The sequence below is a fragment of the Notothenia rossii genome (genome assembly GCF_949606895.1).
Source record: "Notothenia rossii genome assembly, chromosome: 4".
Lineage (NCBI taxonomy): Eukaryota > Metazoa > Chordata > Actinopteri > Perciformes > Nototheniidae > Notothenia > Notothenia rossii.
The window spans coordinates 91992652-92019871 of NC_136902.1; the positions used below are offsets into that span (position 1 = coordinate 91992652).

The 27220-nt window shown below is 41.7% G+C and overlaps 3 protein-coding genes across 3 annotated transcripts in view; all 3 read left to right on the forward strand.

Annotated features, from left to right (window-relative positions):
- Positions 1–5448, forward strand: part of LOC307037426 (NACHT, LRR and PYD domains-containing protein 3-like) — a gene marked incomplete at its 5' end in the record, with an annotated part of 32219 nt that extends 26771 nt beyond the window's left edge. Inside the window, 6 exons of the mRNA XM_079678290.1 lie at positions 2195–2253; positions 2316–2533; positions 2944–3203; positions 3777–3893; positions 4013–4154; positions 4933–5448. Of these exons, the coding sequence (XP_079534416.1) occupies positions 2195–2253; positions 2316–2533; positions 2944–3203; positions 3777–3893; positions 4013–4154; positions 4933–5300 (1164 nt within the window). The 3' untranslated portion in view covers positions 5301–5448. The remainder of the gene's footprint in view (positions 1–2194; positions 2254–2315; positions 2534–2943; positions 3204–3776; positions 3894–4012; positions 4155–4932) is intronic.
- LOC307034969 (NACHT, LRR and PYD domains-containing protein 12-like) overlaps positions 1–27220 on the forward strand; it is a gene marked incomplete at its 3' end in the record, with an annotated part of 263271 nt that overhangs the window by 231305 nt on the left and 4746 nt on the right. The window lies entirely within an intron of this gene.
- LOC307037448 (protein NLRC3-like) lies at positions 13808–26085 on the forward strand (the record flags this gene model as incomplete). The annotated part of the gene is made up of 6 exons (XM_079678323.1): positions 13808–13848; positions 18735–18869; positions 19852–20051; positions 20454–22293; positions 22806–22979; positions 26022–26085. Exons 2-6 carry the CDS (start codon positions 18745–18747, stop codon positions 26083–26085), a joined length of 2403 nt encoding a protein of 800 aa, XP_079534449.1. The 5' UTR covers positions 13808–13848; positions 18735–18744.

The window sequence follows — 27220 nt, forward strand, 5'->3', positions numbered from 1 at the left end:
CTCTTCCTTAAATTTGGCTATAGCACTAACAGATATGTTTCTGCTGCAGGAGCTTTTGGCTAATGCTTTGTAGTCTAGTAACAGTACTTCAAAAGTTACTAAGAAATGGTCGGATAAAGCAGGATTATGCGGTTCGACTAATAGTTGCTCAATTTCAATACCATAAGTCAGAACAAGGTCAAGAGTGTGATTATAGCAGTGGGTTGGTTTATTTACACTCTGAAAGAAACCAACAGAATCTAATATAGAGTTAAATGCAACAGTAAGGCTATTTTTATCATCATCAACATGAATATTAAAGTCACCTACGATAATTACTTTATCTGTTTTAAGAACCAAAGCTGATAAAAACTCAGAGAATTCTGATAATAATTCTGAATAAGGACCTGGTGCACGGTACACTGTAACAAATAAGATTGGCTGCAAAGTTTTCCAGGTCGGATGCGTAAGACTGAAAATGAGGCTTTCAAAGGAGGTATAATTTAATTTTTGTTTAGTATTGATAAGTAAACTTGAGTCAAAGATTGCTGCAACTCCACCTCCTCGGCCCGTGCCTCGGGCAATATGAGTATTGATATGGCTGGGTGGAGTGGCCTCATTTATGCTGACATATTCTTCATGTCTCAACCAAGTTTCAGTGAGACAGCATATATCAATATTATAATCTGATATTAAATCATTTACCAGTATTGCTTTAGATGCTAGAGATCTTATGTTTAAGAGACCACATTTAATCTTCCTGTTTTGTTGCACTGTAGTAGTTGTTACATTTACTTTTATTAGGTTATTATGTATGACACCTCTATTAGGTTTTACCTTAAATTGTCCTTGGGCAGACACACACACCGTTAATATTGGGTATTTTATTGGGGTCGGGATTCCTATGGATGACTGCCTAGGAGAGAGCGCAGAGAAGCGTGTAAGACTGCGACTCTGCCTCCTGGTCTCAACTCCAGTTTGTCATGGATTAAGTCCACAGAGCCCTGAAATGTTTGCCGAAATGAGATTTGCACCTTCCAAAGTAGGATGAATGCCGTCTCTCTTAATCAGACCAGGTTTTCCCCAGAAGGCTGTCCAATTATTCACGAAGCCCACATTGTTTGCTGGGCACCACCAAGACAACCAGCGCTGAAATGATGACATGCGGCTATACATGTCATCATTGATCAGATTGGGGAGGGGACCAGAGAAGATTACGGTGTCCGACATTGTTTTAGCATAACTACACACCGACGCCACATTAAGTTTGGTGCATTCTGATTGGCGTAAACGAACATCATTACCACCGACGTGAATAACAATCCTACTGTATTTACGTTTATTTTTAGCCAGCAGTCTAAGATGCGCCTCAACGCCGCCCGCTCTGGCCTCCGGAATGCATGTGACTGTGGACGCTTCGGTCTCTAAATTCACGTGTCTCATAATAGAGCTACCAATAACCAGAGTTGGCTTCTCAGCGGGTGTCTCGCTGAGTGTCGATTCTCGCTTTTTCCGGTCCGCACCGGCTAACATGGGCGTTACTGTAGCTGAGTTATTTTCTAAGATGCGGAGCCGGGCTTCTATGGCTATGATTCCCGCCTCCAACCTAACAACTATACTACATTTAACACATGTATCGGTACCAGTAAAGGAGGTAGGGGAGTAACCAAACATGAGACAGTTAGAGCAGGAAATAGCACCCGAGGATGGGGAAAGAGCCATGGCTAGCTATCAAGCTAAAGTAGCTACCGTTAGCAAACCCGAAAAGAGTGTAGGCAACTGTGGAGTTACAGTCGCTAAGAGAAGGAGAGTTTGTGAGTGCTTAAGCTGTAGTAACGTGTGATTACAACGTCAGGCAGTTGCCGTGATCAAGAGTTTTAAAACGATCGATTAAGTTAAGATAATAAGCTATCAGCAACAGAACAGGCACACGGGATACCCGGAGATGACAACAACAACCGGAAGTTACAACATGCTTACCGCAATAGTGGTCCGTGTAGAAACATTAGGTCCCTTTTCACCTTGAGGTATTGCATCCAATCTCTTTCCAACAGACGTAAATAAAATAATGCCTCTGTGTGTAGGAAGGATTGTTTTCTAGTACCAGTCTAGATCCTCGCTGGACTAGAGATTTTGTTAATATAATGAAAATGTGTTTACACACACATTCTGATGCATGTGGACACATCTTCAGTGATGTTCCTGTAATCATCAGGTGTTTCAGATCTTTCAACAAACCCTCCTCCAGGTCAGACTCCAGCTGGATGAACACCTGTCAGTCAGAACACAGGCCAGTGAAGGCTTGGTGTAGTAACCTGTCCCCTGTGTGTCTACAGGTTCAGGTGTCCTGGTCCAGGTGAGTTCCAGTGTGCTTCGACTGGCCTGGTGTTCGTCATGGCTCAGGAGGCGGAGCTTCTGTACAGGACGGTCCCTTGGGAGGAGAGCTTCCTCCAATCAGCTGGCAAGCAGGCAGCAGGGCCGCTGTTCGACGTGAAGAGTTCTGATGAAGCTGCCGTCTGCCAGCTCCACCTGCCACACAGTGAGACAGAGGATGGTAAAGACATCTAGTGTTAACAAATACACTTATATAATGATTAGCACTTTATACTATTCACTAGCGTTCAAGAGTTATAAAGCAGCTTTATTAAACTACACTGAACAAAAATATAAATGCAACACTTTTTTTTTGCTCCCATTTTTTATGAGATGAACTCAAAGATCTAAAACATTTTCTATATACACAAAATAACCATTTCTCTCAAATATTGTTAAAGAGCACAGGGGGCGGAACAATAATGAACCATTAGAATAAAAGGTGAAGGATATAAACTGGTACATCCTAGTGAGGCTCCAAGGTGAATGACATTAGATGAACATTAGCTCTGAGCTAAAGTGGTGTGACATTGAATATGATGAAGCTGTTTCAGGCGCAATGCAACAGATGACCAGCTCTTTGCTCCACAGCGCTGCTCCTGGACGGCCTGTTGTCTGTCGTCCACATCACTGATGAAGTCCTGAGCATCTTGGAGCCGCTGGAGGTCACACGCACTCACGTGGTGGTGAAGGTGCCTCACCTCTCTCTCTTTGGCCTGGTCTGGGATCTTCTTAAAAGGTATCTGCTTCTGCGGGTAGAGGGCAAGATTCTGGTGTTTCTACGACCCCCGGTCAGAGAGAAGCAAACACTGGATGTACATCTGCTGCAGAAAAACGTCCCTAAGAAGGAGGTAAGGCCATGTGCTCACCATCAGACTAAACACTGGTTTAAACCAAAGCTATTTCCTCACACACTGCTCCTCTTCTCAAACCTTCTCGTGCTGGGAGAAGAATAAGATCTATCTGAACTGTAAATCTTCAGATCGCTCTTTGTGGTTTTGTATGATTCTCTCTCAGCATGTCTTTCTGTCTGCGGAAACTGATGGCATGAATGTTAAACACATCACACAGAACTGAAAGACCTGCTGAGATGAATCACTGCCAAGACAACGTGATCTCATCCCTACCAGCCACATGTTACAGCTTGGGTAGCAGCCTTTTGTGTTGTATAACCGACACAGATGGTTTGTGTTTTGGTTAACGTTGGAATAGCTTCTTCAATAGCTTATCTCAAAGAATTAAAAATAATCCCATTTTAATATTCCTTTAAAAAGGCAATACATACTTATAATTATGTTGTGATTGATTGTGTATCTCATCACTTTGTTTAGCAGGTCTGTCAACGTTTGTTGTTGTTTAATGTGATCTTTAAATAAAGTTTCCTTGACTATCTGAGCATAACTAAAGTTACTCTGTTACTGAAGGTTGCTGATCAACACAGACCTGCTGTGAACATCACAATCTCCTCCGACTGTGAGCTGGAACTGTTTAAAGGTTACAGTGTGCACTGTGAACCTGAGGGCTTCTTCATTCAGCCTGAGGTGAGTCACTGATACTCCTCTAAAGGAAGACAATGATCATTAACACACATGTATCTGCATGTGGATCCACAATCAGGAAAGAAACAGCTAAACGTTTAACTTCTGCTTCTGGTTTTCAGAGTAAAACATTTGTATCAAGTTTTGGACCAGATTACGATCCGACATTTCAAGTTTCCCTGACGACGAACACAGAGACAGTGGATTTGAAGCTCAAGGACCAAGGTGGAAACGTAGTCTGGAATTATCTCGTGTCACTGGAAGGTAAAGACTCCACCTGAGCTCAGACCCAGTGATAGACTGATAACTCTAAAGCTCCATCTCATAGCCTTCTCTATTAAGGCTCCATGGCAACGCATCATTACGACATTAAACACAACCTGTAATGTTCTATAACTATAGTAATAACTAGTGTGGTGTGGTGGTGAAACAGCGTGGCATCATGGGAGTTGTAGTCTTCAGCTTCTCATGGTTAAGTGGATACGCTGCCATTACAGGAGACCGCGATGAACGTACTGTTACCTTTAAAATTACACATCTCTCTGAAACATTTGGGATAATCTATGTACACAACTCAACAAAATATAAATAATACAGGTGTAGGAGTTTTTATACATTTGAATGAGGAAATCGTACATGTTACTAGGGGCTTGGACTGTGAGCATTAGGTTCCCTGACCAGACCCAAATATGTAGTCTGGACTGCTACTTGGAGAGGTCCCAGTTCACCTCCTGCCCTGTCGTGGTGCCCTTGAGCAAGGCACCTGACACCCCCCTTCCCCCCTCACTCCCATTGCTCCCCGGGCGCTGTGCAATAGCTGCCCACTGCTCTTCGTACTAGACTCCTGGTACTTGGATGGGTTAAAAGCAGAGAACACATTTCACTCCGATTCTATTCTATTCTATTCTACATATGATAACTTTAACTGAACAGAAATCCACCTCTAGGATTGTTGAGTTACTTACATTTTTAAGAGATCTGTTTAATGTGATTGTTGGTTAACAAAAGTAAAAAAGAAGTATTTTCCCTGTTTATCCACCAGGTCCAAGAAATGCATTGTCCCAGAGAAATATCCCAGAGGGCAGAGTTCCATCAGAGAGCAGAGTCCCAGCAGAGAGCAGAGTCCCAGCAGAGAGCAGAGTCCCAGCAGACCAGAGGCTGCTCTCAGTTCGGACAGAGTTCATTCAAAGAGTGACTCCAACTGTCCTGAACGACCTTCTGGATAAACTCTTTGAGTCTGAAGTGATCAGTGAATCTGAAATGACGTCAGCCAGAAACAAACCCCAAAATGACGGAGCACGAGAGGTGGTGGACGCAGTGCGAAATAAAGGAGCTGCAGCGAGCAGGGTTCTGATCAATGCTCTCCGAGAGCTGGACCCGTATCTTTACAGAGAGCTCAACTTGAGCTGAGGCTAAACCTTGTGGTGTGTGTGACAGTTGAAGTCTAGTCCTCTGTTTTGTTACCTGAACATGTTTCCCCTTGTCTTTGAAGGTAACACAGATTCTGAGCGAATGCTACTTTCCTTCTCTCTTTTCTCCTGGACTCCCTCCTGAGAGCAGCTACCCGTATTGGCCTTCCTTTGGTGTATATATATATACATATATATGTATGTATTTATATATATATATATATACAGGACTGTCTCAGAAAATTAGAATATTGTGATAAAGTTCTTTATTTTCTGTAATGCAATTAAAAAAACAAAAATGTCATACATTCTGGATTCATTACAAATCAACTGAAATATTGCAAGCCTTTTATTATTTTAATATTGCTGATTATGGCATACAGCTTAAGAAAACTCAAAAATCCTATCTCAAAAAATTAGAATAGTTCCTCAGACCAAGTAAAAAAAAAAGATTTATAACAGCAAAATACAATCAAACATTTGAAAATGTCCATTAATGCACTCAGTACTTGGTTGGGAATCCTTTTGCACGGATTACTGCATCAATGCGGCGTGGCATGGAGGCAATCAGCCTGTGGCATTGCTGAGGTGTTATGGATGCCCAGGATGCTTCAATAGCGGCCTTTAGCTCATTAGCATTGTTGGGTCTGGTGTCTTTCAGCTTCTTCTTCACAATACCCCACATATTCTCTATGGGGTTCAGGTCAGGGGAATTTGCAGGCCAATCGAGGACAGTAATGCCATGGTCAGTACACCAGTTACTGGTGGTTTTGGCACTGTGGGCAGGTGCCAGATCATGCTGGAAAATGAATTCCTCATCTCCATAGAGCTTTTCAGCAGACGGAAGCATGTAGTGCTCTAAAATCTCTTGGTACACAGCTGCATTTACTCTGGGCTTGATGAAACACAGTGGACCAACACCAGCAGCTGACATGGCTCCCCAAACCATCGCTGACTGTGGGAACTTCACACTGGATTTCAAGCAACTTGGATTTTGCTCCTCTCCAGCCTTTCTCCAGACTCTGGCGCCTTGACTTCCAAATGAAATACAAAACTTGCTTTCGTCTGAAAAGAGGACTTTGGACCACTGTGCAACTGTCCAGTGCTTCTTTTCCTTAGCCCAAGTCAGACGCCTCTTCTGTTGTCTTGAGTTCAGAAGTGGCTTGACCATGGGAATACGGCTATTGTAGCCCATTTCCCGGACACGTCTGTGAACAGTGACTTTTGATACCTGGACTCCAGCTTCAGTCCACTGTCTTTGAAGCTCCCCCAAATTCTGGAAGCGACTCTTCTTCACAATGCTGTTAAGGCTGCGGTCATCTCTCTTGGTTGTGCAGCGTTTCCTGCCACATTTCCCCCTTCCAACAGACTTTTTGTGGATGTGCTTTGAAACTGCACTCTGTGAACAGCTTGCTCTTTGAGAAATTTCTTTTTGTGTCTTACCCTCCTGATGGAGGGTGTCAATGACGGTCCTCTGGACAGCAGTCAGATCGGCAGTCTTCCCCATACTTGTGATTTAGTTTACTGAACCAAGCTGAGTGTTTTTCAAGGCTCAGGAAACCCTTGCAGGTGTTTCGAGTTAATTAGACGATTCAAGTGATTCGTTGAACACCCTACTAGTATACTTTTTCATGATATTCTAATATTTAGAGATAGGATATTTGAGTTTTCTTAAGCTGTATGCCATAATCAGCAATATTAAAATAATAAAAGGCTTGCAATATTTCAGTTGATTTGTAATGAATCCAGAATGTATGACATTTTTGTTTTTTTAATTGCATTACAGAAAATAAAGAACTTTATCACAATATTCTAATTTTCTGAGACAGTCCTGTATATATATATATATACACCATGGAGCAAGTGTGGTGATAAAACTCAAATATAATCAGGGGTGCACATAACTTTTTTGCCCTGGTTCGCAAAGGAGCACCTGGAGATGTTGCTTGATGCGCATCCTTAAGATGAAATAAACCGGACCTTTTGAGGGGTACTTTACTTTATGAACAGGGGGGGGGGGTAGGTGCGCTAGTGAGCACGCCCATGAACTGTTCGCCCGTGCCTCGCAGCTGGGTTACTGTGCGGAGCGCATAAAGCAGACCCTTCACGCGATAGTGAGGGGTAGAGCGAGGGATCGCAGATGCCGTCGCGCTCGCGGACAGATTCAAAAAATTAAACCTCAATGGATTAATCGCATGATTGTCCATAGTTAATCGCGATTCATCACAAATGAATCGCTCGTTTTTTATATGTTTTTAATACTCCTATCAACATATGAGTGGACACATATTCATTGGACAATGACAATGACAAATGTTCTCCTGAATATTCTCAACACAACAACCTGGAACCTCTCTCTCTCTCTCTTCACTCTCTCCCAACCCTTTCTACTTCTTTGCACTGAGCTAGTTGCTCAAACAGACAAGCCTGTTTACAGTTGTCGGCAAAATGCCGCTCCTTGGTCTTCATAACATTCAAAGCATGAGACTGAAGTTCCCACAGGGGAGTTGTCAGAGAACTTCTGCAGGTGTTTCAGTGTTGTGGGTGAAGTCTGCAGTGTAGAAGGTGAAGAGAAACGGTCCAGCATCCCGTACTGCTGATGATGGTACACCCTTTCCAATCCACACACACACACACACACACACACACACACACACACACACACACACACACACACACACACACACACACACACACACACACACACACACACACACACACACACACACACACACACACACACACACACACACAAACAGACTCCTGCAGTCCTCCAATCAGACGCCAGCTGTCTCTACACAGGTGGAATGTGCTTCCTATGAAAATAAAAAAAGACAAATTGATAAATGATATTTTTTTCACAGATTATATTTCCATTCAAAGATTCAAGATTTGAAGGTTATATTGTCGTTCACTTTATTAATACAGTATGAGCAGATTAGTAACAAACCACTCAAAGATTGAAGTTAAATACTTATTTCATGTGCATTTGGAAAGCTTTGCTATTCTCTTACATTCCTCCAGAGTCAGAAAAAGTCTGAGTTAACTTTTTGGAGAACCACAAAAAGGGCTAAAAATGATAAAATAGTGCATCATAACGCGGGTAGAGTCCCCGGCCAACTCCCCTTGCATTCCTCCAGAGTCAGAAAAAGTTTGAGTTAACTTTTTGGAGAACCATAAAAAAGGGCTAAAAGTGATAAAAATGTATCCGTAAATAGTGCCTTATAATGCGGGTATAGTCCCCTCAAACTCCCCTTACATTCCTCCAGAGACCAGTTCAAAAAAACTTCAAGTTTGGTAAGAACCAGGCTTGGGGGTCTCCAGGCAACACATTTATCCAAGCCAGAGTGCACATGTAGCGGATGAATTCCTCCAGGACATTACACGACCGTTTTTGTTCTGAGTCCTCTCAAAAAACGGGTTTCCGATTTCGTGCAGACAGCAGTCTGAAATGGATGAATTAACTTTTTCAACGGAGTAGGGGAACCTGATTTTCCCCTCTCCGTTGTAAGTTGCGACGGAGAAGGGGAAAAGTCTCCGGGGCTTCGGACCGAAGCGCCAACAGGTTGAGCTTTTTCGAGCCCCTTCTCCGTTGGCACTCAGTCGTTTTTTCGGCAATTTTTTAAAACTTCATTTTTGATTATTTTAAGATATAATTGACCGTTTTCTTTACTTTTTTTCTTCTTCTTCTTTCCACGGGTGGGTGTGCATGGCAGGCCGCCTATGAGCCGCCTATGAGTACCCAAATTCTGCCTGGAACCTCCAGGATTTGTTTCTCCGTTTATATGCGTTAGCGTAACCGGTGATTGCAACAATGGGTCCAATGCTTCAATGCATGGTATACGACAGGGTTAAATTGTCCCACCTCCGCACCAACGCGGGGCTGGTGATGGCAACATTGGGTCTGATGCATCAATTCATGGTGCCCCAACCATGAGAGGGTTTGGGGTTCCCCGGAACCAGGCAGTACCCCAGCAGGAAAAACACGTTTTATGGTCAAAGGAAGAAAGAGTGCTAGAACCGGGGTAAAACAAAGAAAGTGTCCGACAATAGTGACTTGTGAGGCGGCCAGAGAGTCTGTCATATCTCGGTCCTATCCTCCAGGCAATGTGGTTACCAGAACTGGGTCAAATTGACCAAAATGTAAAAAAAATAAGTTTCAATTCATCCATGGAAAAGGGCTGAAAATGAAAAAAAGTATCCAAAAATAGTGCATCAGTCCCCTGTCAACTCCCCTTGCATTCCTCCACAGTCAGAACAAGTCTGAGTTCACTTTTTGGGGATCCATAGAAAAGGGGTGAAGGTGAGAAAATGTATCCGAAAATAGTGTCTCATAATGCGGGTAGAGTCCCCTCAAACTCCCCTTGCATTCCTCCACAGTCAGAAAAAGTCTGAGTTCACTTTTTGGAGATCCATAGCAAAGGGGTGAAAGTGAGAAAATGTATCCCAAAATAGTGTCTCATAATGCGGGTAGAGTCCCCTCAAACTCCCCTTGCATTCGTCCAGAGACCAGTTTGCAAACTTAAAGTTTGGTAAGAACCAGGCTGGGGGGTCTCCAGGCAACAAATGTATCAGAGCCAGAGTGCACATGGAGCGGATACATTCCTCCATGAAATCAGACACCCGTTTTTTTTTTCTGAGTCCTCTCAAAAACCGGGTTTCCGATTTCGTGCAGACAGTAGTCTGAAATGGATGAATACATTTTTTTGACGGAGAAGGGGAAGCTTGGTTTCCCCTCTCCGTTGTAAGTTGCAACGGAGAAGTGGAAAAGTGTCCGGGGCTTCGGCCCGAAGGAGCTTTTTTGAGCCCCTTCTCCGTTGGCACTTAGTAATTATTTCGAGAATATTTTTAAACTTCATTTTTGATTATTTTAAGATATAATTGACCGTTTTTTTCACTTTTTTCTTCTTTCCACGGGTGGGGGCTCATGGCAGGCCGCCTATGAGCTCCCAAATTCAGCCTGGAACCTCCAGGATTTGTGGGCTAAGTTCCATAAACTGACAAAGTCACCCAGAAATGTCACTTTTATTGCCCAAAAATATATAATACAAATACATTTAAATAGTAAAAGTTACAATTGTGCTCCGAGTAACCCGGAATTTGATTTATATAGCCCAATGATAGTGAATAAAAATCATTTTCATGGAAAAAAGTGTTAAAACGCCTGATTAATGCAGATGCAGGACCCCAGACCCAAGTGAGCTCAAGACTATGTGCATTGTGTTAGGGAACCATATTAATGATAAAATAAATCATTTAAATGCAAAGATAATGATTACAAATCATTTTTAGGGTGACAACTGTGGAGAGGAGCCTGACAATGACTCTTCAGCACCCCGGAGAAGCAGGGTGTGAGACTCACAGAGTGCACCCAGAGAGATCTTTGCAGGACATGGCTCTTGCACCCAGACTGTAGCCAGAGAACAGGCTGCTTCACAGCACTTTGTAACCCAGGAAAGCAGCTTGAATCGTGGGTACATGAGTGTTAAAAGAGCATTAAACTGTTTTAATTCAAATGTATGTTTGACTGCATAAACATACGGTGTTATGGACATATTCATGTCAGTATGGACAGGAAACTGTCCATTTCGTCCCCTTTTAAGTCATGAAATGTACAAGAAGATGAAAACAGCAGAGTCACTGCTGTTAGCAGGGTCTCAGACTCACAGGCACATATGCAGAGATCCAGGGTGATGCACATGGCTTTTCTACCCAGGAATAAGTCTTTGAAAGCTGGGGAAAAGTGGTGTGAATAGAGGGAGAGAGCCCCCAGAGAGAAGCGGAGTGTGAGACTCACAGAGCGCACCCATTTTGGCAATGTACGGCAACCCAAGAAGGACATTTGACACAGCGGCATTTCACAAAGAAGAGAAAATAACGCTCAAAAAACCAGACGACATTAATAATAATAAACTTTATTTATATAACACCTTTCATGCTTGAAGTGCTTTTACAGAGTATGACATAAAAGGACAATAACAAATGAGGAACAATCATTAAAAACAAGGTGTAAACAAACAGAAAGAGTTATATCTTAAAACATGAACAGTGATACTACTAACAAATTACTATTGCCCCAAATTATAAGCCAAATTAAAAAGATTGGTCTTTAATTTAATTTAAATGGCCGACCAACCCTTTTTGACTGCTCATATTTCTGGAGTAATTATACAGTTTTTGAGGAACAGAAATGTTGTTTTCTGGCATCACTTTAACATTTTAACAAGGTGCTTGTGGGTGAGCAAACTTGGAATAATAAGCTAAATATAAATATACTTCAAGGTCCTCCAGGAACAACTGAAGTTTAATTAATAAATGTGACAATAAAATAAAAAACGGCTAGATATTCTCTTATCTTCCTCCAGCAGCGTATTACTGAAACACCTAGGATTGTGTACATTAAAAAATGTAAAACCTTTAAAAGAATAACTTACAGAGCACAGATTAAAATCAGTCCTGTTTGAATAATTATCTGAATATTTCTAAATTAAGAGTGACTTTTTATCCAATATCACCTCCTCAGTTCCCCCTCTATACATTCAAATGAATACAAATTAAGGTTTATATCTTCTCTCTTAGCTGTAGTGCTAATTATCGGACGTTTCTAAAACCAATATATTAAAAATGTATGAATGGAAAAAAGGTGTATTTTCATTATGATTTTAAAGGGTTTCATTATAATCTTTATCCAATATTTAATACTTCTTGATGAATCCAAACTACTTTTGAAATGTGAACAGTGCAACAACGATGTAGAAAAACTGGTATCATCGTTCTTTAAAATGTATTTTTTCCACTATCAATGCTATGCTAACACGCAGTCTACAGCGCTGGAAGTAATACAAGTTTTATTTCTGCCAAAACTAAACCTCTGAAATATAAATGTTCCCACAGACTTTGAAACCTAATGTTTATCTTTAGTTGGAGCTTCTCCTTTTTCAAACCTTTCCTCCTAAATGTGAGTTCAAAGCTCTGATTATCTCCTGAACAAAGACTATGAACAGATTCATCGTCCTCTGTTTATAAGTGACTGTTATTTTTCTATATATTGACTCTTGTGCCGTTATATTTTCCTTTTGTATTGATGCCTCTTAATGTGGGACTTTGTATACATGTGTACATTTTTGATTCTGTAGGTATCTTTAAATATTTAAACTTTTATTCATCGGGATTGTGAGAAACAGCATTTCTCAAATGTGGAAAATACAGCTAAATATGTACTTTTAATAAATATTTATCCTGTGTAAAGTCTGGTAGCATGATAATTAGTTGTTTATATTTCCAGGAATGGCTTTGATGATGCAAATAAGCAAAAAATTGACATTTAATCGCTGATTTTGCTAAAAAATGAGAAAAAATCAACGTGTTTTGCTAACTTTGCAGCTCCCTTTTTCCTCTCGTTACAGCAGCAGTCGAGTGCTTTCACCTTTCCAATCTAATTACATATTCATAATAAACACACAGAGTTTACACAGCATTTACATGTGTTAAAACATACTTAATCTAAACAACTCCGACAACATACCTCACTTTCTGTTTCTCCTTTTTCAAGTATACATATTTATTGCCTCATTTATTTCAGAATCTATTTCATAGGCATATTTATATATATATATATATATGTATTTATTTAATTATTTATGTATTTATTTAATTTTGGCTTAAATGACATTCCATATCATTGGTCATGTGCGCGTTCGTGTGTGTTGGAGGAGGGGCTCTGTAAGGAAGTGGCAGATTTTTTCCGGCTGTGTATTTTCAAATTCTAGCGCACTCGAGCTGCTTTCTCCAAAGTTACCTACCCCACCTTTAAAATTACAGATGTTCTTCCCCCTCCTGTCCAGTGATAACCATGTATCTCCAGATGATTTTAAATGTTTACGATGAACTAGGATCCAGTATGTATTTATGTGTTCAGGCAGTTCTCCTCCTTAAGCTACATGCCTTTAAAAAGCCTCTTGGATCAGCTTGAAAATGCACCGTCACAAAGCTGAAACAGGGCTGTTTTTCTGAAAAACTCATGAAAAGTTGACTTTTTAAAGATACATGGTTATCACAGGACAAAGCTGCACACATATATTGGTCTCAGAATCTGCAGCAATGCATTTAACAAACCAAGAGTATATAAAGGAGTTCAAATAATCTACACTATGCAATTTGTGCATTCATGCAGCAGTAATGTTATTCCTCAAACAAGTATATATAATATGGAACAATATATTACACAGTTAACACTAGAGTACCCAAAACAACCTCAAAAGTAAGGTTTTGAATGCAGGATGTTGATTGATTTGTTTTCACTTTGTGGTATTATAATTTGTACTTGCTTGTTTTTAGCTGCTTGTCTATTTTCTAACTTTCTTGTACATGTTTTTGGAACTGTCTTACTGTGAGAGCAATTGAAAATAATCTGTACCTGTCCACGTGATGAGGCTGGTTATGAAACAAAGGGAGGAGCTACAGACAGGTGAGGGTGTTGAAGGGAAAATAGGAAGTCAGACTGCCAGAATCCATTTTACACTTCGACAGAGCAAGAGGAGAAAAACAGGGTGAGTGTTAACACCAGGATCTGGTTTTTAACATTATTGCGCAATCTATGCCTGTGAGCGTGCTGCGCGAGCCGAGATGATGTGTGTGTGGGTAGTTGAACCTTTTCGTATTTAAGTTTGTGCAATGGCTGCTGCTGTGTGTGTGTGTGTGTGTGTGTGTGTGTGTGTGTGTGTGTGTGTGTGTGTGTGTGTGTGTGTGTGTGTGTGTGTGCGCGCGCGTGTGTGTGTGTGTGTGTGTGTGTGTGTGTGTGTGTGTGTGTGTGTGTGTGTGTGTGTGTGTGTGTGTGTGTGTGTGTGTGTGTGTGTGTGTGTGTGTGTGTGTGTGTGTGTGTGTGTGTGTGTGGTTCGTGCCAAAGACCGCACAACTAAGCTGACGGAGAACTAACGTGTCAACGTGCGCCAACGCCTCCATCAATTTGTATTAGGTTGACGTAGAATACAGGCAACGTCACGACGATGTCAGACGTAATAATTAATAAACAGTAGTTTGAGAATATTTGCTGGTGTTGTACTACTCGAGACCGGTATTGGTCTTGTCTTTGTATCGGACCTATAGGACTCAAGATTTCATGTCAAGACTGGTCAAGACCACGGCTGTGGCTGGGGATGGGATGAGGGTCGGGAACCAAAATCCGGTTCCGATTTGGAACAAATAACAATTGTCCGGTCTGGTGATTTATAAGAGTTGTGTCTAGCAGCTCTCTCGCTCTCTCTCTCCCTCCCTCCCTCCCTCAAGGTGTGTGTGGGTTTGGGTGTGTCTGTGTTTCTCATTCACTGTCCCTCAGGTTGTGGCATGTTTCGATTGCCAGTTTGTGGCTTGTATGTCTTGTGAAAGCAACGCTGGCATAATATGATGTGGCCTGCTGACATGGCCTCTGATAAACACACAGGACTAAAATAAATGCGTTTAATTCAGCCCAGATGCGGTGACTGCAGGCCAAATCCAGTGGCGGCCGGCCCATAGGGGCGCTAGGGGCGCCGCCCAACCTCTTCCCACATTAAAAATAAAAATAAAAAATATAATTAAAAACATATATTTTTTTAATTTTTTTATTTTTAATGGACAAGGTAAATATTATATAATTGGTATCAGTAAAATGTATAACCTACAATAAAATCGCGTTTAAAATGGTGTTTACGATGTCTAAAGTTACTGATAAGTTACATGTTTCCTGCCTGGCCTTGCCCGTGTATCATTACCCTCTCTCGTCTGGGCGCTAAGAGAGGAGCCCTCAACCAGTGCAGCAGCAGCCATTAGCAGCTGACTGTTGCTATCTGTAAACTATGCCTCCGGAGCACGATTTCAGCCAATCAGCGTCTTCAAATCTGATGATCACCGGGCGCCAATGTCAGCGCCCAGTGCAGGGTTATGGCTAGAAAGGATCCGTCTTGTGTAAAACTCTTGCGAGAGTTTGCGAGTCACGTGGCCTTTCAGTTACGATCGTTAACATCAGTGGGCCACAGCAACTGATGGTGAGAAGCTAAACTATCTATTAATTATGTCAATTACAGGGAGTGTGATTGTAACTGTGTGTGTGACTAGCTGGATGCAAAGAGGTAAACACTGTCTTTTGTTTCACATGCTTGCTCTTCAAACAGCCGGGGACAGATACTATGTGCCCCGTGATAAATAAACACACACACACAACACACACACACACACACACACACACACACACACACACACACACACACACACACACACACACACACACACACACACACACACACACACACACACACACACACACACACACACACACACATACACACACACACACATATTATTGTATATAGTTGAGTTTTGACTGCATCCATCAAACTAGATTTTTTGCCTTAATGGTCTGTTTTCTAATATTTCTGTGTTTCTGAACCACGTCTGTGTCTGCATATAATGTTCGTATTTAGTCTCCTGATTTTAAATAGGAATTAAATCATTTGAGTGTTCCCAAAGAACCGGTGTTCTGCAGCTTGTGTGGGCCTACTGTACTGTTGCACAGTTTATTGTAGAAACTATGTCCAGGACAAGGTATTTGGAAGTTTTGGAAGATTCCTAGCTAACCACACTGAAGATTATGGAGGTATTGATCAGTCTTCTCATATCTCTAACATCACCAGAAGTCATAATTTAAGAGGTCATTTCTCAAAATGTTCCCTGTGTGGTTTATTCACCATTACAATAGCCCCACCTAAAATAATTTCCACCAGCCGCCACTGGCCAAATCCATTAATGCGGCATATATTGAAGGTGTTCAAAGTTGCACGTATGAGGCGCAGTGAGAACCACGCACCTGTCAGACTAGCGAATGGGCACATTTAAATTTCAGGAGAATAATGAAGATGTGATTGGTTGTAACTTGTTCCACTCTCCGTTTCTCACGAGACCAGTGCACTGCTGTTTACATTAGTGTGGACTGGACCTACTGAAACTGACGGCAAGAATATAATAGGTATAGAATGACGAAAAAGAAAGGAAGTTAGCGAACATTATGAGTCACATTTCTTTCTATATTGTAGCCTGGTGTGCACATCGACTGTCAAAACAGTTTCTCAGTCCAATGCTAAGTTAGTGGCAGGCCCTGTGTGACTGGAGACTGTAAGGCTACAAAACCCCAAACATGTCCTTAATGTTACTCCAGGCAAATATTTGTAATATAACCGTGACTGCAGCTAACTGTGGGGCTACAAACCCCTCATACTGTGAGTGAATAACTTGAGATGGTTATGTTGTCTAAAGGGGAGACAATAATTATGGTATTAGGCCATGCAAATACAGAGGAATGTTTCAATAGGCTATGACTATGAAAACACTGAACAAAACCAAAGGAAATGTAATGACAACAGTATAAGCAAGCTATGTTCATGTTCTCTCAATCAGTTACTATATAGTTATTGATAAGAGTTTAATCCTTATGCTGGTTCTTATTCAGTACCAGCAGATGCTGAGGAGGTTGAAAAGACAAGTCAAGATTCAGGGTCCAGCTCAAGGGAAATTGCAACTGAGGAGAAAGACAGTGAAAGAGACGCACAGGAAGTTGACACAGAGAGGCCTTTTGATTATATTGCTCGCCCTCAGCCAACCACCCACAACAAACTTCCATGAAAGCCATTCCGAAAGTATTCCACAGCAAGGATGGGACAAATAGAAAATGGTTAACTTACTGTGAATCATCGCACTCTCTATATTGCTTGCTGTTTCTCATGTTTGCCAGGCCTGCCAGTGACAATGCTTTTGTTAAAGGAGGCATGGAAGCATGTTCACCATTAATTGAAAAGCATGAAAGAAGTGGGTTGCATCGAGATAGTGCAGATGCATATTCCCTGAGAGCAAGCAGAGCTGATATCAGCCAAAAAAGTGCACAAGATTGATGCATTTAACTCCAAAATAAAAAAACAAATCTTCCCGGGGAAGCATGCCCCCAGACCCCCCTATAGGACTTGAGGTCCACCCCGAAATAAAACATGTTCACATGGATAGGTTCCCAAATACATATGTACACTTTTAACAATATCCTATGTCCATATGTTTCTATTTGAGTAGTAGATTTAAACTGTAGGGCTATCACTAAGGGCAGCAACGTTGTAGATATTGACAAAAAATCCAGCAAAACGCCCCCCAAAAAAACTGGTAGTGTTTCAGTCGGGATTTCGACCTAACCACAGCACTGAGACTTCACTTGTTAAGGTTTTATATGACATCCATTTGAACACAGAAAGTGGCAGAATATCCAACCCAGTGTAATAACTACGTTGGTCCACAACTTGGGACGTAGTATTTCTACAAAAACGCCTCTGAAATTGTAAGATTGTAAGATCCCTACGTTTTTTTTCACCATTCATTCCAATAGTTGGCGTCTATGTCACGTGATCTTCAAACGTCTGAAATGTATGAAAAAAAAAACATGGCCGAACTTCATTTTATTCTCGGTGTAAAATGCCTATTTTAAGGTTAGTTTGGCCATTAAAATGCGTTTTGATGTCATTTGATGCGAGAAATATGAGTTGTTACTTCAGATTATGTGTGCAGTGGATGCACATGATCTTTAGTTTGCTAGTTATTACGAAGATTACTTCAGGAAATTGTGTCTATACAACGTTTTCATTGTTACCAAGGTGGTTGCTAGGGACGCTGCTATGGATATTATTTCTGTTATGTTGTGTAACTGTTTAATGGTGTTATCTTTATTGCTACCCCCTTCCCCGTCAATTTATAGTGTTGATCCACAGCGCAAACGTATTAGTTTAACAAAATCTGCATCTAAAATTGTGGCATAGATACGTTATTTTCCCCTGTGCAATTCTCCATTTACTAAACAATAACACATAATTATCCTTGTGTTTATTTATGTAGTGAAGTTACAGCAACTAAGTAGCTGTAACTTCACTGGGTTATTTGGTGATAACAACCAAAGTAAAGTAACTTCAGACGCAGACGTCACTTAGCTTCTCAGACGAGAGGGGTGGCGACGAGAGTGTCACGTTACTTCTCTCGCGGCATTGTTCACGGCTTGGTAGGCAACGATCGACACGATTGGCTGCTCAGTTAGTTCGGTCTTTGGCACAAATCACACCTCATACCTGTGCGTTAGTTTTAAAAAAAAAACATAGGGCTCAGTTTATAACTCGAACCCTGGTTATACTGTATGTCAGAAAATAATCTGTAGATTTAAATATATTTATTTCCTGCAGTCGAAAGTGACATCTTCAAATGTTGTGAACTTTTTTATCCATTTCCTGGTTTCTGATTCATCAGAGTCACATAACATGTAACAGCCCAGCGCAGTCAACATGGAGAGCAGCCTGCCTGAAGTCTGACTGAGTTGTTGTATTGAAACCCAAGTTTGTCATTATGATGGTTTGGATTCACATACTGGTTTATCTCTCAGACTGGAGAAGATGAATGATTTTAAAGAAGACGAAGAGGACAAATCTCCAGTCCCCCGCTGTCTGTCTCTGGAGAGTGACCGGTCTAAAGAGGAACCTCCAGACTTCAGAGATGAACCTGGACCCTCAGACAGGAAGTAAGAGTCTGTTTCTAGTGTAACCTGACCTGGAGAGGATTCAGATTTTATATTATCTGATAATCAAAACGGTTATTTTATAATTATAATTACATGAGGGCAGTAGAGTACAGAAACAATGTGTAGAGTATAGTATAGTGAGTCTAACAACCGGGTGAGCTGGTTGTATTTATAATTAGCATATTTATTTTGTGCGGTGCGATAAAATGTAGGGTCAATCCGCAGACACAATTTTGTGCCTGGCAACACGAATGAAGTAAAGATTTGAAATTCATATCCCCCGGGTATTGACACAACTTGAAAAGTTACAACTTGAGAGTAAAGTTTGTGACGCTCTGATACAAAAACAGTGTTGGGATTCTGCTCCTGTCGTCACTGACATGCTGAGATAAATCAGAAGAGGGAACATCAGCAACCTGAGCTCTACAGCACCTCATATTAAATCAGGGTTATTCATGTACCTGTATAAACCAGAGACTGTCTGTGGTGCTAACAATATTATAGCTGCTGTTCTAATGACTGGATGGAGTTATTTTGAGTGTTGATGGAGCAGCTACAATGTTAGCCTAGCTTTAATGAAACTGATTTCATTCAGAAAACAACATTTTAAAGTGTTTTGCTCGTTGTGTTGCAGACAGACCTGACGAAGCATTAACTCAAATCAATATCATTATGTTGTTATCTTGGTATCCTTTCCATTTGTTTATTGAAATGTATTCAAAGCAAATTCAATGTAAATTGGGTTCAAAGTGCTAAAGTGTTCCAGATGAATTCAGCTGATGTTATGAATCCAGACACAAAGCTGTGTGGTTTCCTAATGATATGAAGAACTAACCTCTATCTACCTTACCAGGATGAACAATCATCTAGAGATACAGACTTAATTTAAATATGAAAGTAGAATTTACCACCTTGTTGTACCTTTGGTGAGAATCAGCTCCTCTAATGTAAAGTGCTGTAAAGGATGTGTTCATCTCCACAGAGGGAAGAGGAAGAGTCCTGTTCCTGTGGAGGAGCAGCTGTCCAGCTGTGCTCTGTGTCAGGACGTCCTGAAGGATCCAGTCTCTACCAGCTGTGGACACTGGTTCTGCAGACAGTGCATCGCCTCATACTGGGAGCAGCTTCCTCCATCAGGAGACTCCTGCTGTCCTCAGTGTGGAGAAAGATGGAGCATTTTACAAAGTAAGAGGCCGAACACGTGCAGCCTCTTTCCCGCTGTGTGGGTGCTGGGTGTCTGCTCTTCTATAGAAACACTGTATCATCTGATCCCTTCTTCAAGGCTTTGCTTTTAAAGTGTGTACACAAATATTTCACGTGGGACAGCAGTGTTTCCCTAAAAAACGCTTTCTGTCTTACTCAGACATTACTACATTAGCCCAGCACTTATATAACATTTACGTATGAGAGTATAAATATCTGGCAGCTAGTATTTGTGGTTCCTTCTGGAGTCTCCATGTCCAGGATGTTCTGTGTTGTAAAGTATAGACATTAAAATGTTTTATAAAAATCATGACATTTAAAATCCTGACTGTTCAGATTCTCAAAATCATTTTCCTGATTCTCTCATGTTTCCTTCTCTTCCAGCAGATAGTGGTCTGCAGGAGGTTTTAGATGAACATAGGCTCAGTCTGAGGAGGAGATGTGAACGTGTGACTGAAGGAACTGATCAAAGTGAAACCCTCCTCAACAGCATCTTCACTGAGCTCTACATCACACAAGGCCAGAGTGAAGAGGTTAATACCCAACATGAGGTGAGGCAGCTGGAGACAGCTTCCAAGAAAGAGACCCTCCATGACACTCCAATCAAGTGCCGGGACATCTTTAAAGCCTCACCTGACCAACAGACTCTCATCAGAGCGGTCCTGACCAACGGAGTCGCTGGAGTTGGAAAAACCTTCTCAGTGCAGAAGTTCACTCTGGACTGGGCCGAGGGTTTGGGAAACCAAGATGTCAGTCTGGTGATCCCGCTCTCCTTCAGGGAGCTGAACCTGATCAAAGGTGAGCAGTACAGTCTTCTCAGGCTGCTCCATGTTTTCCATCCAACCTTACAGAAGCTCACAGCAGAGCAGCTGGCTGTCTGCAAAGTGCTGCTCATCTTTGACGGCCTGGATGAAAGCAGACTTTCTCTGGACTTCAGAAACAATGAGGTTGTGTCTGATGTCTCTCAGCAGTCCTCAGTCAACGTGCTGCTGACAAACCTCATCAGGGGGAAGCTGCTTCCCTCGGCTCTCGTCTGGATAACTTCCAGACCTGCAGCGGCCAATCAGATCCCTCCTGAGTGTGTGGACAGGGTAACAGAAGTACGAGGCTTCACTGACGCCCAGAAGGAGGAGTACTTCAGGAGGAGATCGAGTGATGAAGACCTGTCCAGCAGAATCATCTCTCACATCAAGAGCTCCAGGAGCCTCCACATCATGTGTCTGATCCCAGTCTTCTGCTGGATCACTGCTGCAGTTCTGGACCACATGTTGACTACAGACCAGAGAGGAGAGCTGCCCCAGACCCTCACTGACATGTACTCACACTTCCTGCTGGTCCAGACCAAGAGGAAGAAGCAGAAGTATGAAGAGGGACATGGGACGAGTCCACAGCAGCTGACGGAGGCTGACAGGGAGCTTCTTCTGAAGCTGGGGAGGCTGGCGTTTGAACATCTGGAGAAAGGAGACATCATGTTCTACCAAGAAGACCTGCAGCGCTGTGGCCTTGATATCACCGAGGCCTTGGTGCACTCAGGAGTTTGCACAGAGATCTTCAAAAGAGAGAGTGTGATCTTCCAGAAAACAGTCTACTGCTTTGTTCATCTGAGCGTTCAGGAGTTTCTGGCTGCAGTCTACATGTTCCACTGTTACACCAACAGGAACACAGAGGTACTGAAGGACTTCCTACAGATAGGCTGGATTTACCCATCCCTGGATGTCTTCCTGAAGGGAGCCATGGAGAAATCCCTCAGAAGTGAAAATGGCCACCTGGACCTGTTTGTCCGCTTTCTCCACGGCCTCTCTCTGGAGTCCAACCAGAGACTGTTAGGAGGCCTGCTTGGTCGCACAGACAACCGTCCAAAGATCATCCAGAGACTGTTCGGAGGCCGGCGGGGTCGCACAGACAACCGTCCAGAAATCATCCAGAGAGCCATCAAGAACCTGAAGAGGATGAGAAGTTATCAAATCTCTCCTGAGAGGATGATCAACATCTTCCACTGTCTGACAGAGATGAAGGACCACTCAGTACATCAGGAGATCACAGAGTTCCTGAAGTCAGAGAACAGATCAGAGAAAGAACTCTCTGAGATCCACTGCTCTGCTCTGGCCTACATGCTGGAGATGTCAGAGGAGGTTCTGGATGAGTTGGACCTGAAGAAGTACCACACATCAGAGGAGGGACGACGGAGACTGCTTCCAGCTGTGAGGAACTGCAGGAAGGCTGAGTAAGTCCAGATGTGATTAGCTTCATAAATTGATGTGGATCAGAAGTTTATTTCTTTAAATAAACATTATAAAATGTTTGATGTTAAATACTCTGAGAGCAAAATTAAATGATCCAGTTATTCTATTTATATATTGTGACATTTTAACATTTTTTTCTTTTCTTCACATTATTTTGAGTGATGGAGGCGACATGTCAAACACATGAAGGACTTTAGAGGTTTTCTCAGAGCAGCATGTGATCACAACATACAGCAGTATTTACAGTTATCGGTGAAAGCAGTTATTAATATATCATTGCAGTTTCTTAAACAAGAAATCAGATCTGTGTTTACCACAATGCTTAAGAGTTTAAAATAATGTCTGACAGGCTGACAATGAATAAAGAAAACTCTATTATTAAATTAAATCGACATAATATGTTAAAACTTGTTCCATTTCAAATTCAGTAAGTTAAATAAATGTTTCCTCTGTTTTTATACTAACACAAGTTGTGATATATGTGTCATTATAGACTTTCTAGCTGTGGACTCTCAGAGACTGAATGTGAAGTCGTGGCCTCAGCTCTGAAGTCTGACCCCTCCCATCTGAGAGATCTGGACCTGAGTCACAACGATCTGCAGGACTCAGGAGTGGAGCTGCTGAGTTCTGGACTAAAGAGTCCAAACTGCAGACTGGAGACTCTCAGGTCAGTTCACTGACTGCAGTTCATACAGATCTGTTTGTGTTTATGATTGTCAGAATTTGCCTGAAGACATTTTAATGCTTTTATTTGTTTCTGTGTTTCCAAATGGAAATGGAATCCAAACTTTAAGAATAACAAAGATCAGAGAAGGTGAATGTGTGAGGGAGAGTGTTTGAGCTTCCACAGACTCACTTTGTGCTCCATGAGTCAGTGGAGATGCTGTCAGTACTGATGAGCTGTGAGGGAGATGAAGGAGTTGTTAAACATCTGATGAGAGAAACTGCTGCAGAGAGTTCCAGATGATCAGGGATTTGTTTCTACATCATTGCTGACGTTAAAACATTGTTCAGCTCTGATGAGATTATTAAACATTGAGTTATTTCAAACAGGAACATTGTTTTCTAAAGTTACATCATGTTTTCTTTATTCAGACTGACGGGCTGCAGGTTGTCAGAGATCAGCTGTGCTGCTCTGATCTCAGCTCTGAAGTCCAACATCCATCTGAGAGATCTGGACCTGAGTGTCAACGATCTGCAGGATTCAGGAGTGGAGCTGCTGAGAGATCTTCTGGAGAGTCCAGACTGCAGACTGGAGACTCTCAAGTCAGTTCTCCATCTTGAACTTGTGTGCTGAGATGAATATGTGAGAGTTGTGTTGACTCTGAGCTGCAGACATCAGGCTGATATCACTCTGATCCTCACTGAGCCTCTTAATGCTAGAGTTGCATAATGCAATGTTGATCTTTACATTTAAATATATCAACAAAAAACCTTCACTGCAGAATTCACTCTGAGCCTTTGAAACAGCTGAAATTCATCTTGTATTCTCCATCATGATTTTAACTAATGATATCAAATACAATAATGAAATAGTTATATTAAAACGATCCAACACTAACAAGTATGTTCAGTGGTTGCTGTTTCCAACATGTTCCTGAAGCTACATGATGCTGATACTGACTGAATAGTTCACTCTGAAGATGCTGTGATTTGATGACTCCACTGTTCCTAAAATACATATTCTGGAGGTTTTTCTTCACATTTAAAATTCATCCTGAATTGTGGTCTTTGTAAACGTTGTGATCTTGAGTTGAATCAGTTTCTGTGGTTTGTATTTGTCTGGCTGCACATCATGAGTTAGTGTAGATGGAGCAGAGTTTCAGATGTGAAGTCTCCTCGTTTTATTGAAGTAGAAGCACGTTGTCTTTAATATGAATGAGAGCTCTTTCCCTCTTTCTGTATCTTACAGTTTTTAACCTGTTTGGAGTTTCCACTTTCTGACCTTCTTCAGCTCTGAGCAGATTATTAAACCTGGAGTTATTTCAAACAGGAACATTGTTTTCTAAAGTTACATCATGTGTTCTTTATTCAGACTGAGGCGCTGCAGGTTGTCAGAGATCAGCTGTTCTGCTCTGATCTCAGCTCTGAAGTCCAACATCCATCTGAGAGATCTGGACCTGAGTCACAACGATCTGCAGGATTCAGGAGTGGAGCTGCTGAGAGATCTTCTGGAGAGTCCAGACTGCAGACTGGAGACTCTCAGGTCAGTTCACTGACTCTCTGTTACTGCTGGAGATCTCATGTGTTTCATTAACATTGAACCTAATGCTTGAACAACCATACATGTGTGTATGTCGTTGTGAGGGTTTTCCTGCTCACCCAGTTAAAAAGGACAGAAGGAGAGGAAGGCTTGCCTAAAAGAAAGCTTTATTGACTGGCCACAGCTTGCAAACAATACATCCATACTTTAGGAAACAGACAGAACACTGCTACCAGTGACAGGCTTTCTTGGGGCAAGTCCTTCTGCCCCCAGGACCCAGACCAAGAGACAAGAACCAGGTTACTGACATGCTTTACTGTTCACCTGGTTACCTGATCCTTGTCCAGCTGTCTGGAGCCAGCCCCATCCCTCCAGCAGCCGGCGCTCTAACCACACCCCACTGCCACAGTCCTTTTGTTCATATTCTTATTTTTCTTGTACTACATTTAGTCTTCAGTCATAAAAGTTGACTGTTTCTTAAAATATATGTTAGATATCCACTGCTAGTTGTTAAAGTAAATGTGTGTTGTCTTTAGTAAATGGTCACATCTGAATAAAGAAGTTCATCTGAACTAATATTAGTTTCACATTGATCTCTGAAGCATACATGTTTTTCTTGCTTCCCATTGATTTCAATGTTTTCACAGATAATGAACAGAAGGCTGATATTATGATGATCCACAATAACAGAAAGACAGTCACTGTAATTCAGGGAAAAGCTCATTGATTAGGAGACAGGAATGTTGAGCTACACTTAATAAACCTGAACATCTGATTGGATTATAAACTGATTTTTATCCTCATCATGTTTCCTTTATTCAGACTGAGGAACTGCAGGTTGTCAGAGATCAGCTGTTCTGCTCTGGCCTCAGCTCTGAAGTCCAACATCCATCTGAGACATCTGGACCTGAGTGAGAACGCTCTGCAGGATTCAGGAGTGGAGCTGCTGAGAGATCTTCTGGAGAGTCCAGACTGCAGACTGGAGACTCTCAGGTCAGTTCTCCATCTTGAACTTGTGTGCTGAGATGAATATGTGAGAGTTGTGTTGACTCTGAGCTGCAGACATCAGGCTGATATCACTCTGATCCTCACTGAGCCTCTTAATGCTAGAGTTGCATAATGCCAGTTTGTGGCAGCGGCCGCAAAATAAATATATTGATTTAACAGTAGTTTGGTTAAACCACTAAGTCCGACAACGCCACCCCGGGAATTCACCCAGGGAAATATAACAAGTTTTAAGTCACTAGGACACACAGGTTTGGTTACTCATGGAACAAGAGACGTGGTTCAACTATCAAAAATAGAACAGTTTATTTGTGTAGAATAGTAAAAATACAATTTAAAAACACTCACACAGGGCTATATCCAAAAAGGAAAACTAACAAGGGGGCTGAGGCTTACCAGTGGGGGAGAGGGTCAACGAATGAGTGGAGGGATCCCGCAAAAACAAACTTAAGTCACCCCGGTCACACGTGTTCCACACTCACACAATCACACGGAGAAAAGATCCAAAAACCCGGGGGAAGCCACCACCTCGGACACCAACACCATCACCTTCAGCTCTCAGTAACTGAAACAGGAACACAGGGAAAACACAATAAGTGGGGGCAAAAGCACAGAATAACTGAAAAATGAAATAAACCAAAATTAGCCGCAGCCATACTGGCAATCATGCGGCATTATGCAACTCTAGCATTAATAATAATAATGTTGATCTTTACATTTAAATATAACAACAAAAAACCTTCACTGCAGAATTCACTCTGAACCTTTTAAACAGCTGAAATTCATCTTGTATTCTCCATCATGATTTTAACTAATGATATCAAATACAATAATGAAATAGTTATATTAAAACGATCCAACACTAACAAGTATGTTCAGTGGTTGCTGTTTCCAACATGTTCCTGAAGCTACATGATGCTGATACTGACTGAATAGTTCACTCTGAAGATGCTGTGATTTGATGACTCCACTGTTCCTAAAATACATATTCTGGAGGTTTTTCTTCACATTTAAAATTCATCCTGAATTGTGATCTTTGTAAACGTTGTGATCTTGAGTTGAATCAGTTTCTGTGGTTTGTATTTGTCTGGCTGCACATCATGAGTTAGTGTAGATGGAGCAGAGTCTCAGATGTGAAGTCTCCTCGTTTTATTGAAGTAGAAGCACGTTGTCTTTAATATGAATGAGAGCTCTTTCCCTCTTTCTGTATCTTACAGTTTTTAACCTGTTTGGAGTTTCCACTTTCTGACCTTCTTCATCTCTGAGCAGATTATTAAACCTGGAGTTATTTCAAACAGGAACATTGTTTTCTAAAGTTACATCATGTGTTCTTTATTCAGACTGAGTGACTGCAGGTTGTCAAAGATCAGCTGTTCTGCTCTGATCTCAGCTCTGAAGTCCAACATCCATCTGAGAGATCTGGACCTGAGTGACAACGCTCTGCAGGATTCAGGAGTGGAGCTGCTGAGAGATCTTCTGGAGAGTCCAGACTGCAGACTGGAGACTCTCGGGTCAGTTCACTGACTCTCTGTTACTGCTGGAGATCTCATGTGTTTCATTAACATTGAACCTAATGCTTGAACAACCATACATGTGTGTATGTCGTTGTGAGGGTTTTCCTGCTCACCCAGTTAAAAAGGACAGAAGGAGAGGAAGGCTTGCCTAAAAGAAAGCTTTATTGACTGGCCACAGCTTGCAAA